The 22,034-nt window shown below is 34.6% G+C and overlaps 1 protein-coding gene across 1 annotated transcript; it reads left to right on the top strand.

Annotated features, from left to right (window-relative positions):
* Positions 1–505: 505 nt before the first annotated feature.
* On the top strand, positions 506–3,974 carry LOC115966869 (disease resistance protein RPP13-like). Its single transcript, XM_031086013.1, has 4 exons — positions 506–1,150; positions 1,203–1,761; positions 2,020–2,281; positions 3,836–3,974. Exons 1-4 carry the CDS (start codon positions 506–508, stop codon positions 3,972–3,974), a joined length of 1,605 nt encoding a protein of 534 aa, XP_030941873.1.
* The last annotated feature ends 18,060 nt before the right edge of the window (positions 3,975–22,034 follow it).

Raw genomic sequence — 22,034 nt, 5'->3', positions numbered from 1 at the left:
CTTTGTACCTTTTATTAAAAAAAAATTATAAGTTGCCGACCATTACTATAAATTATTATTGGCCAATTTGATCCCACATGACTCGTTCTAATCTTCTTCCTGTGTACATTAATATAGATTTTAATGAAGTTTTTAAGAAACTAAAGTCAAAACAATAATAATTACGATTTTTTTAATCAAAATAATAATAATAACAATTGTGAGTTTTTTTTATTAAAAAAAAAAAAAACACAATTGTGAGGCAAGAGGTCAACTGGTTGGTACCTAATCACGGAACCTGTTCGGAAGTTATAGGCAGACATGAACACTGCTTTTTGAACCAAAAAATGTTCCATCTAGAATTTTTGTATTCACTCCCCCTTCATTTCCACCTTCGAAGACAGTCAACATATACCACTTCCTTCATCCTTCCTTTTGGACTTTCCCTTCCAAACAATTCCTCTTCCCCCTGAGGAAAAAATCTGTAATTGTTGTACAAGTTTTGTGTTTTTCCCACAAGGCAGATATGGCAAACAACGCTGTCACTTTCCTATTGGCGAACCTGACTCAGTTGCTCATCCAAGAATCAAAATTGCAAGGTGGAGTAGAGGATCAAGTCAGGTTACTTCAAAATGAGCTGAGAATGATCAGCGTCTTCCTCCAAAATATTGAAGACAAACGACATGACAATGTCTTGGTAAAGGAAGTAGTAAGCCAAATTAGGGACGTGGCCTATGAGGCTGAGGATGTTATTGATACATTCATTATGACTCTGACAAAGCAAAGGAGAAGAAACAAGGTCAGGAACACAATCCATTTCTTTGACCGAGCAAGCACGCTTCACGAGGTTGCAAATAAGATAGAGAGAATCAAGAATGTCATCAAGGAAATTTACGAGAATAGGAGCAAGTATGGGGTAGAAATAGCTGAATCATCTGGAGGAGATGCAGAAGCGGAGGAGATACTGCACAGGCGAAGGAGACATGTTGAGGAAGATCAAGTGGTGGACTTCGCTCATGACACTGAGGCATTGATGAAGCAGCTTATTGAAGGGAGTTTGCGACGGAATGTTGTTTCAATCATTGGCATGGGCGGCTTAGGTAAGACCACTCTTGCTAGGAAGATCTACAACAACAATGATGTCAAGAATTACTTTGATTTCCGTGTGTGGGTTTGTCTCTCAAGAATATAGAATCAGAGAGCTGTTGCTTGAAATTTTGAAGGGACTAACACCACTGCCAAGAATGATGTTGAAAGCTGATTTGAAAGAAGAATTACTCAACAATTTGGAAGCGTTGTATAGCTCAAATAAGGATGAATTGAAAGGGACACTAATCGAAAACTTGAAACATATCAAGGAAATGAATGATGAAGAATTTAGAAAGGCATGGTCTAAGTTCCTGGCAGGCATAAAAGAGCAACATTGTGATTTGAAAATTTTGTTGTCGGGTTTCATGCAAGATTTTTACAAGAAGAATGGTGTTAAATTGAAAGATATGTCAGATGATGAATTGAAAAGTGTGTTGCTTGAAAGCTTAGAAGACAAGAGGTACTTACTTGTCATGGACGACATCTGGAAAACTAACGTATGGAATGAGGTAAGTACTGCCTTTCCAAATAACTCAAATGGGAGTAGAATATTGATTACTAGTCGAATAAAAGAAGTAGCATTACATGCAACTACTATTAATAATAGTGTTCCTCCTATTCCCCCTTATGAACTCCCATTTCTTAATAAAGATAAAAGTTGGGAACTCTTCTCTAAAAAGGTATTTTGGGAAGGTACTTGTCCTCCAGAACTATAAACACTAGGTAGACAACTTGTGAAAAGTTGTCATGATTTACCACTTGCTATTGTGGTATTGGGAGATCTTTTGGCAAGTAAGGAGAAAACACATCGAATATGGTCAAAATATATTGGCCATGTAAATTCGTATCTAACTGAGGATAGATCAAGTTGTATAGACATATTGGCTGTAAGCTACAATCAGTTACCCCGCTACTTAAAACCATGTTTTCTATATTTTGGTATCTACGTAGAAGACTTTGAGATACCAGTGAGGCAACTAATTCGACTTTGGATAGCCGAGGGATTCATACAACAAATTGGGAATAGAAATATAGAGGATGTTGCTGAAGACTACTTGGAGGAACTCATTAATCGAAGCCTGATTCAAGTGGCAACGAAAAGGCTAGATGGAGGAGTCAAAACATGTTGTATCCATGATCTTCTACGAGACATCTGTATATTGGAGAGTTCTGAAGAGAAGTTTCTTGAGGTTCATTCAAATGTTAAGGGGCTGTTTGAATTGCAAGTTTCCATAACTCAATTCTCAGTTTCCATAACTCATAATTCAAAAATGGTGAGACCTATAGCAAAAAGATTGTTTGGCAAATGATAACTCTGTTTCCATAACTCTGTTTCCATCACTCAATTATCTGATTTTTGAGTTATGAGTTATGGAAATTGAAAACAACTAAAGGCTGTTTTCAGTTTCCATAACTCATAACTTAATAGCATTTCCGTAAATAAACACACATGGAGGAACCCACAGCCGTCGCAACTTTTGACCACATTTTGACTTTTTTTTTCACTTGTTCAGTCTTCAGTTTTGGTCTTTTCTTTTCTTTTCTTTTTTTTTTCACTTGTTCGGTCTTCAGTTTTGTTTTGTTTTTTTTTTTTTTTTACACTGGTTTGGTCTTCAATTCAGTTTTTTTTTTTAGCTTCAGTGAGTTTGGGTACTGAAAACAAACAAAAAAAAAAAGGGAAAAAAAAAAGAGAAAAAGCTGCATCGACTAACAGGTATGGGCCCACAAATAGTGTGAAAAATATTGAGTGATGGAAATTGGGTAATGATGCCAAACGGGTGTGAAAAATTGAGTGATAAGTGATGAGTTATGAGTGATGAGTAATTAGTGACAGAAATTAAGTGATGAAAATTGAGTGATGAAAGAACCTTGGCCAAACAGCCCTTAACCTTTCCCCCATAGGCAAATCTCGTAGAATTTCCATCCACTATGACAACAATCCATACATTTACTCCAGCCCTTGTAAGCCTTCAAATAGTCGCTCTATAATAGTTTTCAGGGGGGTTGTTGAGCATAAGTGTCCTCTTGATAAAAGCTACTTGAAACGGCTTTGCAAAAATAACAAGTTGGTTCGGGTGGCAGAGCTCAGTAATATGGGCATTTGTTGCTTAATCCCCAAATGGATTGAAAAATTGGTCCTTTTGAGGTACTTAAGTAGGGCCGGCTGAACCATATAAGTAATTGATGCAATTGGCTAAGGCCCCCAAATAAAAAAAGGCCACCACTTGTAAAAATATATATATATATATATATATATTTATCTATATATTTTAATTACAAAATAAATATTTTAGATCCTTTTATTGGTCAATAAAATGCATTAAAAAAGTTACATTGTATCTTAAAATGTAGAATAATGCACAATAACAGTGCACACAACTTGATAGGATAAGATTGCACAATGCACATAGCATTGTGCAATCTTGTCCACAAGCCCCAACACATCACAAGGCCTAAGCTAAGCTGGCCCCCACATGACCCACACTAATTAATAAGTTATCACATTTTTTATTTAATGCAAACTCTTACTTTATCAATTATTATAAATTATCACACCAATTAATTATTTGATGTATATTATATCAACTTATTTGTATTATAGTGATACTAATTTATTGAACCATGTAATAAATTAATTTTTATTTGTACAAATTTAGAACTTAAAGTTAAAAAAAGAATCTACTTAAAATTTTCGTCTAAGGTCCCTAAAATTGTTGAGCCGCCTTGTACTTAAGCATCGCATCTGGTGAGCTTCATGTCATTCCAGATTCCATATGCAACCTTTGGAATCTAGAGACGTTGGACATGAGAAATTCCACAATGAGAACAAAATGCTTGCCCAAGGGGATATGGAAGTTACAAAGATTAAAACATTTGTACCTGGATGCGCCAACATCTCTACCTAAGACTGACAATACAGTTGCTTTACCCAATCTTCAAGTCCTTTGCCAAGGCCAGATTTCGTAACCTAAGAAAATTAGGATTGTACTCTTCAAGATGGGTAGAGTCAGGGATTTTGTCAAGCCTCCATCCCTTGTGTCATCTACAAACTTTGAAAATTTATTATCTTTATTGCTTTACAATTCCAACTTCAATTTGGTTGACCCTCACAAAAATAACCATAGTAGGTGCAGATGTATCTTTACCCACCATGCGAGTGTTGGGTAGCCTTACCAAACTTCGAATACTCAAATTAAGAGGATTTGCCGATCCACTCATCAGTAATGATTTCCTCAATTGTGATGAAAGCAGTTTTCAACAACTTGAAGTCTTTAAAATGGTATGTCTGAACGTTTTTGCATGGAATATGGGGCAAGGTGCAATGCCAAACCTTCAACGTTTGGTCATCGAAAGTTGTGTTGTTTTTGTGTACTCCCGAACGAACTATGGTGCTTGAGTGCCTTCAAAAGTTGCAGATGAGGGGTGGATGTAAGCTCCATGTATATCCACCTCTAAATCCAACTAATTGAGAAAAAGTTGATCAGTTGTGCTATGCTTTGGTGCGGTACTGAGACCTGAGGGGTCAATGGTCGTTTCCTTCGTCCATTCATTCGTGTATTTTGATGGTATGATATGATATCACATGTACTTGTTGCTTTTTTTCTATTTCTTTGATTGTAGCTATCTCATACATTTTAATTCTGTAAGGTTGAATTTAATCAACCATGTGTTGGCTTTATTTCGTGACAAATTTGCTTGTAATACAGCACTTAGAAACCCTATATTTAGGTGGGAATCATGTAAGGGTAGTGTGTGAGAGAATGTGAAGAAATGCTCAAGACTGTGTAGTGAAGCAAGGACTCGCGACTCGATCTCACGGGAGGCTCGCGGCTTGTAAGCTGCCAAAAGTTGCACATGCGCAGAGCATGCAAGGGAGCTGAACAGTCATGCCACCTGAAGCACTACAGGACAAAAATCCAGACTGGCCATTAAGTTAGCTCGCGGCTTGAACTCGCAACTCAGTCAAGTCACGAGGTCAAGTCGCCAGCCAACCTTGTTTTGGGAAAAACTGACTCTTTGCATTCTATTATCACACCAGTATAAATACCTCTCATTCCCACAAAATATGTGTGGCTATTCAGAAAGAAAAAACCCTAAGAGAGGTTTCTTCAAAACACCCACCCAATTAGAGAGAGCTACTCATTCTTAGAGAGAAATCTTTGTAGTCTCTTCTCATTCCCTCTCTCATTGTCATACCTATTGAGAGGAGATTTCTATCCAAACACTACCCACACCTATTTAGAGTGTTGAATGTTTTTGAAGCTTTGGGAAGCATTGGAAGATGCCAAGGATGGCGGATGCTATGGTCAAGTAGCGGAATCCGGTAAGCTAAAAAAGAAAAAGGTTCGGCGCAACCTCGTTGGAGCAAGAAGCTTGGAGGGCTTAGGTACATCGGTTAGATTAGGCTTGAAGGATCTATTGCTATTCATATATCCCAACTACATTTTTTAGTGGATTATTGACCGCTTGGAGGGCGGCAGAGAAGTTTTACGCCGAGAGTTTTGGTTTCCTCTTCGATAACACATCGTGTGTTGTCCTTGTGTTTGCATCTCTCTTCCCTTTATCTTTGCCTTTTTATTTTCTGCTGTGGATGTGATTTTAATTGGTTTAGATTGTTTACCAATTTTGTATTAAGCTTTTATTCATGTTCCGCACATTAATTGTTTGATATAAAGTTTGAATTGGTTAATTTGTAATTTGGGAGTCTAAACGTTCAATGGTGTTTTTACACTATTTGAACTTTCAATTGGTATCAGAGCGGGTACACTTGTTGTGGTTTAAATACCTAAGTGTGATCCTTGACCCCTTGTGTTTATTTGCCATGGATTGTGCTTTGTATGCCTCTTTGTATGATTTGGTTGGTGATGAATGTAACATGTCACTTGTTTGTGAAAATGCCTCTATGAGTGTAAAAGCAAATAAGTGTGATGACATGTCATTTGAATCTATGGGTGTTGTTGACAAACTCTTGAAGAAAAATGCTAAGAAGTTTCAAAAGAATTTGAGCAAGTTATTTTGTGAAAAGGATGATTTGATTGCTAAGCTCAATGAATCCAACTAATTGGTTGAGAAATATAAAAAACTTGCTGAAATTTCTCTTGAAAAGCTGAAAGAGTTTGAATGTTTGAATATGGACTTGGATGCTAAACTTGTTTTGTCTAACAAACTTGTTAATGATCTTAAATGTGAAAATGAATCTCTTAAGATGCATGCCAAGTATTTGATTGCTGAACCTATTGTTAAAAGGGATGAAAATATTTGTTGCAATCATGTTGTGGTACCCGATTTTGTGCCTAGTGTGTGTTTTACCTTAAAGGACAAATCGGTGTACATTCCTCCACATAAAAGAAATCAAAAGGTGGAGAGAAAGACTATTAAGTCAAAGCCTCCAACCTAAGGCTTTGGATGGATCTAAGTTTGTTCCAACTTGCCACCATTGTGGTGTGATTGGTCATATAAGACCTCAATGTCATAAGTTGAAGAGGGAACAAAACCATAGTGCTAGATCCCTTTCCAAAAGGCCTAGTGGACCTAAACACATTGTGTGTCATCATTGTGGTGTCTTTGGTCATCTAAGACCTCAATGCTCTAAATTTCATGTTTTTAAAAGAATCAAAAGAAAAGAGAAACTTGAGTTTCATGGAAGTTGTGCTAGAAAGGGTAAATCGGATTTGAGTGAAAATAGCATGTTGTTAAAGAAAATGTTTAATGCTCTTAACTCCTTGACTATGTGCATCTTCGGTTTTCATTCTTCCAATCCTTGTCTCGCTTCTCATGAGACACTCATTCCAAACAATCATTCCGTTTGGATGAGGTAGGGTTCCTATGGTTGAGCTTTTGCTCTCTTGGTCCTTGATTTAATTCTTTCGATCTTTGTTGAACCTTTCATGCATTAAATGTCACATCTTCATGCATTTTGTGCATCTTGCATTTATTTGTATGCATTGTTTTGTTTTTTATCTTACTTTTATATTTTAGTTGTGTGTGAGTAAAAAATCCAAAACCACATAAAAAAATGAAAAATTCAAAAAGTTTGATCGTATATGTTTGAACACATATCACATGTGAGTTTAGCCTTGTACCTTTGTACAAATGGCTTTGTGCATTTATGAGCTTAGCTTGTTAGTTTTGCACTTATATCTTTGTGGGAAAAATCTTGACATCTTTGTGTGATTGTTGTAAATCGATCTTCAAGCTTGTCATGAATGATTAGTCAATAGTCATGTTGGTTTTGATACATGCGTAGACTTGTGCTTATATCTTTTCTCACTGTTTTATTTTTATTGCTTAAAGAGCTCAATAAATGTAAATCTCAAAATGAAATGAGATAATGAGCTGCAAAAGCCGTCACACATACTAGTATTCGACTAGAAAAAAGGAAAAGTGACTTATATGAAAATGTATGATGCCCAAAAAGTCAAAGGCTTGTTCATCAAATTGAAATATCACAAATTTTAGGCATCAATCTCAAAATGAGATGTTTTGATTCAAAATGATCAAATGTTATGAATTGTAAAGAAGCCAAATGAAAAGCTTCATCGTATGTAATCATTTTATTGTGGGAGGTCATATACGTTCATTTCTATAATTGAGATAATCCACTTGACTTAGTTCTAGTTGTGTATGACTTGATTGAATTGATCATTGAAGTTTCACTCTAGACTAAGGACTATTCCACATTTGATACACACACACAACACACTTGCCTAATGTTCAATGAATGTCTTATTCATTTGTTAGATTTTACTTGTCTAAATGTGATGTGTGTGCGCTCAATCTTATATGGATTAATCTAAAAAGATTTTTGATCATTTTATATGTTTTTGGAAGTGATTTTTACCACTCTTTATGCTCCTGTTTAGTGCTTACTTTGTTTTTCAATGTTTAAACATGTTTTGTTTTGAAAAACAAGTGTAAGAATTTTTGGCTACTCATTTTGGCTACTTGCGTGAGCTGCCAGTAAGCTGCCAGTTTTGGCCACTCATTTTGGCGACTTGCAAGCTGCGAGTTCAAACAGAGGGGTTTCGCGACTCGACTCGCGACTCGCTAGTCGCGAAACGCCCAGAATTAGCTTTTTATAGAGCTTTTTCGTGGGAAACTTATTTTAAACCTCTCCCATTCTCTCTAAAACCCCTCTTTCAATATTTTTACATCAAAATCCAATCAATTTGAATGATTTTTCATTCCATTAACATCTCTAAGGTAATTATAAACTCTTTTCATTGATTTTGATCCTTAGATTATGTTTTGGAGAGTTTTGTGCTATTGGTTGAGATTTTCATCATAGGGGTTGGGAAAACTTAATTTTTGTCAAATTTTTTCATGGGATTGGTCTCTTTTGTTGATTTGCATTGGATGTTGGCCCCTTGTAGCAAAAAAAACATGTATTAAGGGTGGATTTCATGATGTTTATGCATTGTTTCACATTGTTGTTCATAGTGTGCATGTTAGGTGTTTGATAAAATGTCTCTTAGGCATTTTCTCGTTTGATTGGACTCCGATGAGTACCAAACTTTGGGGTTTCTCATGTTTCCTCATTAGGAACATGTTTGGTTCATTGGTTGTGTATTTAACACACCTTGCCCCACATGTGCATTTTTCATGCATTGGTCATGCATTGCACTTAGCCACCTCTTGCACACACAGTTGCTACCCTTGTCATGCATTGGTCTACACCTTATTTCTTCATCCTAGTATGTCATGTTTACCTTATACTTTGTAGCACTTTGTTTTGTCTTAGGATTGAGCTTCATTTTCTCATTCATCTCGCACCCCTCATGCATCATTAGCATTGTTCGTACCTTCATCTCTTGCCCTCGTTTCTTCTTGACCCTTTGTCTATTCCTGACAAAAAGGGGGAGAGTATACTCTAGATAGTATACTGGAGTGTTTTGTCATTTCTATATGACTCTTGTGGACATCCTTAGGGGGAGAAATTCTATTTCTCATGCACATTTGGAGGGGGTGAGATATTCCATAGGGGAGATGCATATACCAAGGGGGAGAAGACATTGAGATAATAAGAAAACTTTGTTCAACTTTGTTCTGTTTGTTTTCTTGTTGGCTTTATGGTGCTTTGAGTTATGCTTTGTGGTTCTCATCGCATCATGTTTTTGTTTTGGACATGCATATATTCCTATGCTATTGTGCTCCATTGAATGCATGTTCGGATGATCATTTGCTTTGCTATGTGATCATATTAGTCATTTCTATATGACTGTTTTGGTGTATGATCAAGTTGCTCACATGTTTCCAATTATGTTTACTTGATCGCAATTTACTTGTTATATTATACTTGTCCTTTTATTACTTGCTTTACCTTGAGGGTCTAATGTGTTTTGTGCAAGTGTTTCAGGTTACAAGTATATATGTTCCAAGTATATCATAACCTCTCATCACTTTGAAAGGGAGAAACTTTATGCACTTTTAGTTTATATTGTTTAAGTTTATATTCAGTATTTTGTGCTTTGTACCCATGTTGCTTTTGTAAGCTTTTAGGGTTTGCTTTCATTATCTGTAGGCTTTATGGTCTGTACCATGCTTTATGCAGCCTTTTATACTTTGTTTAAATCAGTGCTTTTAACTAAATGTCATGCTTTTTCTTGTTAAATACTGTCACTCTTGTGCCCTTGTAGGATTGTTCCTAGATGCATATACTTAGTGTATTATGCATTGGTTGAGTGTTGGGCATACAAGTAACTTGCATTGTTCTTGTTAGCTTTTATGTTCAAGTGTTCATTCCAAGTGTGAATGAGCATTGTGATCACTACCTTGTAGTGATTGCTTGTTTGATCAAGCTTTGGTTTGTTCCTTAACTCCATCTTTGCTTGATCACATATTGCTTGCTTCATATGCATTTCATGCTTTTCTGCATACAGTGATCATGGTGTTTTGTTATGTTTCAGGAGATTCATGTTCATATGATTCAAGAGCTTCACAGATTCTAGATTTAGGTGTGAGTGAGTTTTGCCATTGTTCCCAAACTCACGTTTAAGTCTAGAGTCTGTTTTAGGGTGTTTTGTCATGGAATAGTCAAAGGGGGAGATTGTAAGGTTGAATTTAATCAACCATGTGTTGACTTTATTCCGTGACAAATTTGCTTGTAATACAGCACTTAGAAACCCTGTATTTAGGTGAGAATCATGTAAGGGTAGTGTGTGAGAGAGTGTGAAGAAATGCTCAAGATTGTGCAGTGAAGCAGGGACTCGCGACTCGATCTCGCGGGAGGCTCGCGGCTTGTAAGCCGCCAAAAGTTGCACACGCGCAGAGCATGCAGAGGAACTGAACAGTCATGTTACCTGAAGCACTACAGGACAAAAATCCAGACTGACCATTAAGTTAGCTCGTGACTTGAACTCGCGACTCAGTCAAGTCGCGAGGTCAAGTCGCCAACCAACCCTGTTTTGGGAAAAACTGACTCTTCGCATTCTATTATCACACCAGTATAAAAACCCCTCATTCCCACAAAATATGTGTGACTATTCAGAAAGAAAAACCCTAAAAGAGGTTTCTTCAAAACACCCACTTAATTAGAGAGAGCTACTCATTCTTAGAGAGAAATCTTTGTAGTCTCTTCTCATTCCCTCTCTCATTGTCATACCTATTGAGAGGAGATTTCTATCCAAACACTACCCACATCCATTTAGAGTGTTGAGTGTTTTTGGAGTTTTGGGAAGCATTGGAAGATGCCAAGGATGGCGGATGCTATGGTCAAGTAGCAGAATCCGGTAAGTTAGAAAAGAAAAAGGTTCGGCGCAACCTCGTTGGAGCAAGAAGCTTGGAGGGCTTAGGTACATCAGGTAGATTAGGCTTGGAGGATCTATTGCTGTTCATGTATCCCAACTACATTTTCTAGTGGATTATTGACCACTTGGAGGGCGGCAAAGAGATTTTACGCCGAGGGTTTCGGTTTCCTCTTCGATAATACATCGTGTGTTGTCCTTGTGTTTGCATCTCTCTTCCCTTTATCTTTGCCTTTTATTTTCTGCTGTGGATGTGATTTTAATTGGCTTAGATTGTTTACCAATTTTGTATTAAGCTTTTATTCATGTTCCGCACATTAATTGTTTGATATAAAGCTTGAATTGGTTAATTTGTAATTTAGAAATCTAAATGTTCAAGCGTGTTTTTACACTATTTGAACTTTCAAATTCCAATTTTTCTTCATATGTTCCAAAATTTCTTAATTTTTGTGTCATATGGGATACCATGCCACAAATATCCATCCAGGTGAATAAATCACTTCTGGATTTCTCTTGTAAAAGCAAATAAAGACTGTAGAGTTATCTTCTTCCATACACATGTTCATCCCCAGCTAGATCCGGATTTACTTTTGCAAATCAGGTAGATTCTAAAACTTCAGCTAATCGAAAACTTCCAGTCCTACTCAACTAATGGTACGTACTAGCACCAGCTATTTACACCATTGCCATAACCGAGGAATCAGTTTTGGTTTGGAGGAAGGTAAAATTTTGGGATTGGGACACTACTAAATTGAAAAGCATAATTAGTCTGTGTTTGAATTTAATTATATTATATTAATTTCTTAAGGGTTATTTATTTATTTATTTTTTTTCATATTATAGACTTCCATCTTTTTCTGTTTATTACAAGAAGTAGGAAAGGAAAGTTGAATCGAAGCGACTGACGTTGGTTCTGAAATAATGGACATGGAACCTTTTTTTGTTTTTTGTTTTTTGTTTTTTTAATTCAAGTAATGTTGCTTAACCATAAAACGCTTGTGCAAACACAAACATTAAACATAATATCTAGACGCTAGTTTTGTCTTCAAGATGATTCTTCAAAGATATCTTGGAAAGGGAATGCAATGCACCAACGAATTGACCATATGTTTTGATAGTGAATTCTGCTTGTGATTGTACTCAAAGCTAGTAATTATAAGTAAACTTTTTTTTTTTAATAAACGTAATTATTGGTTAACTGGTGGAATCAGTCAAGTTACTTTGTCATAATGCTATTTTTATGGATGTCTATTATTGCACTATTTTTTCTTATGTTATTATGCATACCAATGTCTAACACTCATTTCAGATGTGTGAACCAAATATGAAAATGTTCAATTGTAACTCACAAGGCTTCTTTCTATCTGCTCTTGGCTAAATAATTTATGAACCAAGTAGTTAATTACATTGTATGATTCCAAGAAAACTATCAAATGCGACTTGATAATTGAGCTCCGTCATTGTTGTATTAGGAGATGAAAAAGAATGGAATTAGAACTTTCATAATGTAGTGCAAAAAGCTATCTCACTTGATATGTCATGAGGAAAATCTTAACACACACACACACACACAGAGGAGAAAATCCATAATTCTAGTACAACAAAGTTGTTAGAAAGGGTTTGAGCTGCGGGGATAGTAGCATATTGTAATTATTTCTCAAAAAATAGTTATTGGAATTCCTAACTTTTAGTTCTTGGCTACCATATGATTGAAAGTGAAGGTCTCAAGGTCTTATAATTTTTATTTATTTATTTTTTTTCTGAGGATGTTAAGGCATGTTTCACAAGCATGCTGAAATATAATAGGTATGTAATCACAGATCTTTATTGTTGACCTTATTGTTAACTTCTCAAGCATTGCACAATCCTAAGTTGTTCCCCATTATCATTTACTAGGGTTACTTCTCATCTTAGTTTGGGCTCTAGAATTGGAAATCTGCTTACGCCTAAAGTTATTATTTGAATTATCCTTTTGTGTGGATGTATAGATTATAGTTAATTGTTAATTATTTTTTAATTATTAAAGTAAATGGAACAAATATAGAAAGAGGGTTAAAAATTTGAGAGAATTACATGAAATTAACATGCATGATTTGGTTTGATGGACTAATTACTTGCACTACAAAAATGGATTAAGTTTTTTACTACATGTAACATTAGGATTCTTAGTAGAATGAACCTGAAGTAGGATATTACAACATACTTCGGGCTTGACTAGATTATACAATGGGCTTGTACACGTCTATGTTTAGTCCACAACTTCTCTGCAATTATTAAACTTTGGCCAGTTAGCACCCATTACTACTCAAGTACAAGCTTGTCGCAACACCCATTGAAAAAATCAAAAATACTTAATTATCAAATACTAAAAATTATATGTTTACTCCAATAACATAAGTACTTAAAATGAGGAAAGAAATTTATCAACCGTCTAGGAATCAAAGACAGAAGTTATTGATAAAAATAGGGCAGTGATAAAATCTCAGTCTTTTAGAGTCTGAATTATCAAACATCGATCCCTTGAATAAACATTCCATTAGTTCTTGGGTCTATATAATTTGCCCCACGTATCATATGATGGAAAGTGATGGTCCTATATTGGGGCATGCTTTGAACACGTGTTGAAATATAATAGGGATGTAATAACAGACCTTTATTGATGACCTTATATTTAACTTCTTAAGCTTTGCAATATCCTTCAGTTACCCAAAAATAGATGATGAGAGATAGATAGGGTCAAATTATTTTCATGAATTCATCACACCAAAAATACTTGCTTTTAAATGGTTAAAGTGGGGGGAAAAAAAAGAGTGAAGAGAAATAAAGATTGCACAGAAAGAATACATGGAATTAATGTAATTTAGTTTTTGTTGACTAGGTACTTGCACTGCAAAATGGGAATAGGATAGGTTTTTTGATATAAGTTACATTAGGATTCTGGGTATAATGAAGCTGGATCAGGATAATACAATAGACTTGGGACTTGACTAGATCATATAATTGGCTTGTACACGTCTATTTTTAGTCCACAACTTTTCTGCAATTATCAACTTTTGGCAAGTTAGCCCCCATTATTACTCAAGTACAAGCTTGTCACAACACCCATTGGGAAATACTCAATTACCAACTACTTGAAAATAAATGTTTGACTACAGTAACATTAGTAGTTAAAATGAGGTAAGAAAATTATCAACCATCTAGGCAACCAAAGATACCAGTTAATAATAAATATAGGGCTGCAATAAACTCTCAATCTTTTTTTTTTTTGGTTTTTGGTTGAGAAACCAATCTTGTAGATTCTGAATTATCAAATGACATCCCTTCAATAAGCAGAAAGAGTGTGACCTAGAGGTTGTAAAAATTGATATTGTATTCATGACGTATTTTTTCAATGAAATAATTGGAGGATATGCAATTCAGTAAAGAAAAACTGTAAACTCTAAAGCTTCTGCCTCAAAGCCTGGCCCTGGAATCTGCAATATGAGCTGAAAAGGGCCTGCAACTATACATTTAAAAAGACAAATTGAACTTAATTCCGTGCCAAAGTTTAGTTCAATTAACTTGGGATGGAGTGGTGCCTTTGATTTGCAGAACTGGACATCAGATTGTATTAATTCAAGCCACCTCTTGACTTTACCTTAAAGTTCAAAATAGCATCTATCACCCCACTGCAAGTATTCTTTCTTCTTATGCCGCATTACCTAGCAGCTAATCTTATCTGGTTCTTTGGAACGAGATGATTAAACTATTTCTGGAACCCAATCAATCAAGCAATTCACCTCCTCAGAAAATTCAGCCTTTGCTCGGATAGTTTTTCTTGCAACGATTACCATTGTTGTTCCACCTTGTAAGGCCCAAATCTTTTGGATGTTCAAGAACGAAAATAGTGGAACAGATGAGTACATATAAAATTGGAATCTGGGTTTCTATTTTCAACCATGGCTACATCAAACTAAAATAAAATAATTAAATTTTTTTTAAAAAAAGCAATTTTAATTTTTTACACATTGCCCCCTTACAATTTACAATGTGGAATAAATGCCGCAGGAAATACGATTTATAAATTTTGATCACCATTCTTATGTCCAGAAAAATATTTGAATTTGATTTATTACTATTTTCTATGTTAAAGTGATAGTCCTGATTATTATCATAGATATCAGAATGTAAAAGCCAGATCAGTATGGCCTTATATAACATTATTATGAACCTTAATCATAATTTACCTGTGAATGAGATAGAAAAGAAAGCTGATGCAAGTTGTGAGCATTAGAGAACAAGATCCGGCATAAACAATGGCACCGCGCGCGCGTGATCGGTCTAGGAAAAAACCATGTTTAGTCCATTGTAGAGGTGGACCCCACAAGTATGGCTTGGATTGTATATCAATGTACTAATCAAGAGTTTATAAGAAACCTCAGTGTCTTCTTCATTCTCAATTTCTCATAGCTTGCTTTTACTTTTAGTGCGAGTCTGCAAATTGTTTCAACTTTCATTAAAGTCATCTATTATTGGTCCCACTGGACTGGTGAGGAAGTTTAAAGATTGAATTTTTGCACCACAAAATGTTCCTACCAAGAATTTTCGCCTTCATTTCCAACTTTGAAGTCATGCATGACATTGAGTCAACATAAAACAATTTCCTTTACCCTTCTGCACTATCCCCCTAAGAAAAAAAATCTGTAATTTTTCTACAAGCAAATACGGTATATACTTTCTGACAGAAAGTCCCTTAACAATTAGTGTAAGATCTGTGCTTCTAATCTAGATAAGGTAATTTTCTTACTGTCGAAGAATGTTGCTTTTACCAATGAAATCCTATGTCATAAGCTAGGGTATTTGCTAACCATTATATGCCATTCTGAATTTTTAATGATATTGGCTATAGAAGTGATATAATCATGTCCTTTTGTATTTTAATAAAGTTTTTGAGAATGCCCTTATCAAGGTGTTCGACATCAAACATGAAGAGGTCTTGCAACTTGTGTAACTTAGGTTAGTTTCAGATGTATACATCAATCAGATAGTATCAATGTAATTTTACAACTAAACGGATGTGTAAAGTGTAAGCCCCTGTTTGGGAGAAGGGAATGAAAATGAATGAAAAGAGTAATTTTAGAATATTCTCTCATTCTCTTGTTTGAGAGTTTTAATGGTGAGAATGGAAAGTTCATTTTCTTGTTTAGGAATTTAAGTGGGAGGAAATAGAATGTGTAGAAAGGAACACTCATTCATTTCTATTCCTTTAAAATCTCAAATTTTCATTCCGTCTAAAATTGGGAGGAATGGGAGGGAATGAAACTAGATTTAATGAATTTTTTACTAAAACTCTCAAAATACACCTATATAATATATATTGAACACTTTATTTTAAAATAAGGGTCTAATAGTAATATTGTCATAAAATAATTCTGTCACGCCCCAAACCCCAAAGGGTCCAAAACATGAGAGAGACGTCTCAAGTACCTGTAAAATTTTTTTTTTTTTTTTGCCTTCTTGACAATTCAATCCACATAATTATTATCAAGTGCCAACAACAAGAATTATCCTAATCATCCCATAGAATATACTTTCAGAGTAAGTCAGAGCTCTAAGCATTAATTACAAGGATCATAGGCCACAAAAGAATAGAGGTCTGAAAACAACCATTACATAACAACAGCTTGTCCCAACAGTGGAAAATACAGTCATAACCACTATAATATACAAAAGAATGAGTCAAGCCTAGACTAAGATGTACACCATCTAATATATCCATTACACAAAAATTCAGCCTCCATCAGTAGTTAGTCTAACTACTATTAGCCACCAAAAATGCTGTCTCAAAAGATTGTTGCCTACTCTGAAAAGTTATAAAAATAATGGAATGAGACAAAGCCCAGTAAGTAGCATAATTAAAGGGGGTGGGGAAATGCAAGTTTGATGATGGTAACAATTTACTAATCATGCTTTTAATTTAGGAGTTTCCAAATAGTTTCTACAAAACTATTTCCCAAAAATAATATGACAATTAATGAATAAATTGACACAGCACAAAGCTTCTCAAAATGTTCTCATGAGATTACATACTATACATTCCTCAAAATATCTCAACATGAAACTACTTACTATACTGTGAGCAATAACACACCGTTCCAAACTAGAAAATCTAACCCAAGGTCACATGATAATCGCCGACACAAAGCCGGAACTAAACTGCCGACACAAAGCCGGAACTCATCGCCGACACAAAGCCGGAACTCATAACCATCACAAAGACGGGTGCTAAGATACTAATGTCACACAGACTATAGTATCTAGCTAGGTAATCACCGAGTAATCACATGTCACAGCACATGGGTAGAACATAAAGAGCTCACATAACTTTAATTCAAAATACATAATTTCACTTCTAAGTAGTTTCATAAAACATTTGAATGCCCAAGATATACACAAGGTTCTCAATGCCTTCAACTTATTTCTTGCCAAAGAGATTTTGTATTAACTTCCCAAATAACATAGGCCAAGATAAAGCATCTTTATATTTTTGCAAATAATGCAATAAATCCATAATCTAGAATTTAATCAAAGATGCTAGTCTTTTCTTTGCTAACAAATCATGCAAATTCCCCATATGCAATAAGAATATGCATTTTCATATATAATCATATATAGTAGGGTCATAACACAACACCTTTTAGAAAAACATAGTTCCACCATTAATTTTCCAAAATGTGTTTGACCCAAAAATAATATTTATAAGATATGGTTATTTTTCAAAAATACCCATTAAAAAGCTACTTACCTAGCAACCGCAAAATCCTAATTCTCCAAGCTCCAAGGGGAGATTAGCTAGAACCTAAACAATGTCAAGCAAATCTATCACAATGAGCACAAAACTTGAAATTGTATCTAGCTACATATTAGGAATTGCCAAATAAGCACTAAATTAGGCAAGCCTAGATTTAGCCTCACAAATAATATTTTCCATCTCCAAAGTTTCTCAACCAATTACTTTACAAGACATAGACTCCCATTATACTTATGAATCATACAAGGTATTACTTCTAACATCAAAACCTCAATAATTTATAAATAGTTTCCACATGGTTTTCACAACATCATCAAGAGACCCATGACACCAAAATCACAATATCCTTTCAAACAAACAATTTAGATCTTTAACTAGCTCCAAATAAACTATAAATTTATATTCACAATTTCATTTCACAAGATATACCTCAAAACCCCCAAATTTTCACCATAACAAGCCCTAGATACCCAACATTGTAAAAGGCATGAACTCACTCAACAATTACATCCACCAAGACCAAAACCCATAAGTATAACACATGAATATCATTTCCAAAGCTCTTAAATCACATGAAAATCATCATTAAAGCTTGGGTAAAATAACCTCAAATAAGAACATAATACTCATCAAAAGAGATTAAAACTTTTACCTCAATTTACTTATGTGAAGGTGTGATGTTCTTGAGGATTTTCTATTGATTTGCAAGAAAAAAATGGTAGAGGTGAGGATGAGGAGTGTGTGTGAGTGTTGTGTTGACTGAAAAAGAAAAAGTGTGTGAGTGTTGTGTTGACTGAAAAAGAAAAAGAAAAGGAGAATAAGAGTGGGAGTGACCGGCCAAAGAGAGAAAAGAGGGAGAGGATTGTGTGATGGGTAGTGGGGTTAGGTGGGGGCATATTGGTCCACAAAAATTCTGACTTAACCCTTTTTTTTTTTTTAAACTCACGGGATGTTACAAATTCCATTCTATCTTTCTATGTTACTCTCAAACAAGATTGCTTACGATCCATTCATTTTCATTCTTTTCCATTTCTTTGTTGTAAAACATCCAATGAAGATTACTTAATTTCATTTTATTCCTTTCTTTTCCATTCTTTTCCCTTACTTAAATATATTCTATTCTATTTCCTTATAATCATTTCATTTCATTCCATTCTATTCTCTTATGAACTCCCAAACGAAGCCAAATTGAAGGATAATGTAATGCAACCCCAGCCCCAATGTACCCTATAATTTTTATGTTTAGTTGAAAGGTTATAGTTATTGTGGCTAGCTAGTTTTGAATTTCTAAATCAATAAGTTTAATGACACTAAGACAACAATTTTCACAACTACTAAGGTGACATGTTGAAACTTTTTTTGTTGAAAGTGTGTTTAAGTATATTTGAACTTTAAAAAAGTAAGAAAAAGTAAGAAAAATTGAAATTTTAAGAACTTGTACATTTTTTTATAAGGATAACAACTTGTACATAAAAGCTAAAAAAAAAAAAAAAAAAAAAACTAGCTTATAAAATTGTACTAATACACACCTTTAACCTTTTAAGGGAGTAGTTTTAAAAAAAAAAAAAAAAAAAAAAAAAAACCTTTTAAGGGAGTGGTGTTTTAATGTATCCACTTCCTTTTTGTGAGATATCCTGAAAATCTTATTGATAGTTAGTGTGGATGATGAAATTTGAGATCTTAGTTTATTTCACCTCCTTCAAATTAATTGAATTTACTTGTCAAATATCACTCACGAAACAAGACAATATGATTATTGCTTGGGTTTATTTATTTATTTATTTATTTTTTTGAGAAGGATTGCTCGGGTTTGTTAGTCACACACTCACGCCACATTTTCTTTTTTGTAATATGGGAAATCAATTAGTCACTCACCGCAGCATATCATATAAATAATGTGTGTCGGCAGCATTACTCAGTTATTGTTAAAGAAAAAAGTACTTCTTTTGGGAAAAAGAACAGCAGTACTCGGTACTCCGTTATTATTGATCCCACAAGACCAACAAGCTATGAACAGGACATGAAGATTGCTGTTTGCACTGCCTAACTATCCAGCTAAGAATTTTTGTCTTCACTCTTCGAAGGAAAAGGATTAGGAACTTTCCCTCCTCCCTTCATTTCCAACTACAAAGTCCACACGACAGTCAACATAAAACACTTTCCATCATCCTTTAGGACTTTCCCTTCCCAACAATCCCTCTCCCTCTGAGAAATATCTGTAATTGTTGTACTAAGTTTGTTTTTTTACCCACTAGGGAGGGAAAATAATTAAGCAGACATGGCAGATAGTAAGCCAAATCAGATAGTAAGCCAACATTCTATACACGTAGTTATTGATACATTCATCATGACTGTGACAAAGCACGGGTCTGCAATTAGTTTCAACTTTCAATAATTGTGAAACAAAATCGTAAATAAATTGCGTGTTTACCACTATAGTCATCTATTATTTGTCCCACTGGACTGGTGCCGACATTAACGCGATTTATTTTTGGTCCCACTAGATTGGTGAGAAAGTTGTAGACAGGACATAAAACATTGAATTTTTGCACCACAAAATGTTCCTGCTAAGAATTTTCGCCTTCATTTTCAACTTCGAAGTCCCGCATGACATTGAGTCAACGTAAAACAATTTCCTTTACTCTTCTCGACTATCCCCCTAAGAAAAAAAAAATCTGTAATTGTTGTACAAGTTTTAGTGTTTTACTCACAAAGAAACGAAATAAGCAGATATGGTATACACTTTCTGACAGAGGGTCCCTTAACTATTGGTGTAACATCTGGAGCTTCTAATCCAGATAAGGTAATTTTCTTACCGTTGAAGAAGGTTGTTTTTACCATGGAAATCCTTTGTCATAAGCTAGGGTATTTGCTAACCTGCCTAACCATTATATGCCATTCTGAATTTTTAATGATATTGGCTATAGAAGTGATATAATCTTGTCCTTCTAGATTTTAACTAGGTTGTTGAGGATGTCCTAATCAAAGTGTTTGACATCAAACGTGAAGGGGCCTGGCAACTTGTGTAACTTAGGTTAGCTGCAGATGTATACATCTATCAATGTAATTTTACAACTAAACAGATGTGTAAAGTGTAATTGAAGGATATATGTTATGCAGCCCCAATGTACCCTAGAATTTTTGTTTTCAATTGAGAGGTTATGGTTATTGTGGCTAGCTAGTTTTGAATTTCTAAATCAATAGGTTTAATGACACTAAGAAAATAATTTTCACAATTACTAAGGTGACATGTTGTGATTAATGCATAATAAAAGTGATGTCGGTAATGGACCATATAATAATGATGTTGCACCACTCATACACCATTGCAAATTGTAAAATAAGTTGCTAAAAAAATTGTCCCTATCATTACTCGTGTATAGAATATCTAGAGGTTGTTATGTCTTTAAGATGATTCTTTGAAGACATTACTAGAAAGGGAAGTTTAGGGTAATTGTGAATTTTTCATCTATATACCCTAGCCAAGATATTTCCTAGAGAATTAAGGGCATTTGCTGTGATATTAATTTCTGCCATACTCTCACAAACCCCTTTATGCTCCGTTATTGAACAATGTAATTTGGCTCTTTTGATTTGGGCTGTGGCCGTCCCTGTTTTGAATTTGTAATTAGGGTGGAGGCCAACAGACCCCTTTGTAATTCTCCTTCTTTGTGAATAAAATTTTCCAGTTCATCACAAAAAGAAACCGATTTCAATATACCAACGGTCCATTAGGTTCAATAGACGTACTTTCACCTGGTGTAAAAAATATATCTCACATTGAGTTTAAAGTAAAAATTTAGTCAAAAAAGTTGTGAAAAATCATGTAAGTGCTTACCAAACACATAATTTTTTTTTTTTTTTTTTCTAAAAGCATCTTCTGACAGCTTTTATCAAACACTTTACATTTAAAAAAAAAACACAATTTCTCATCGCACTATTTAAAACCGCCATTTTTTCATAAAAGCACATTTTAAAAAATTGAACCAAACTCACCCTTAGTTGTTTGGTCTATAAAATTTGTAAAAACAGGGTGCTCTTCTCTTTTTAACAATTGTTTATACACTATATTATAATTATTTTTTATTTTGGATTTAAGGGAACAGTGTCTCAATATACACACTCCCTTCTTATGGGACATCCAAAAAATCTTACTGATTGTTAATGTGGATGATAAAATTGGAGATTTTAGTTTTTTACATGTCCTTCAAATTAATTTAATTTACTTGTCAAATATCAAATCAATTAATCAAGCCACTTTTACTACTACAACATATCATATCTCATAAATAATGTGTCGGCAGTATTGTAAAACGCATATTAATGTAGTAATGTCTCTAACCAGCGAAAGAAAAAGGAAATGAAAGCAGCACTCATTATTATTGATCCCACAACAGATGACAGATAAGACCAACAAGCCTATGAACAAGTCT

Source organism: Quercus lobata, chromosome 11 (assembly GCF_001633185.2).
Source record: "Quercus lobata isolate SW786 chromosome 11, ValleyOak3.0 Primary Assembly, whole genome shotgun sequence".
In the NCBI taxonomy this organism is placed as follows: Eukaryota; Viridiplantae; Streptophyta; class Magnoliopsida; order Fagales; family Fagaceae; genus Quercus; species Quercus lobata.
The sequence above is the reverse complement of the archived record's forward strand: the minus strand, read 5'-3'. Positions and strand labels throughout refer to the sequence as shown.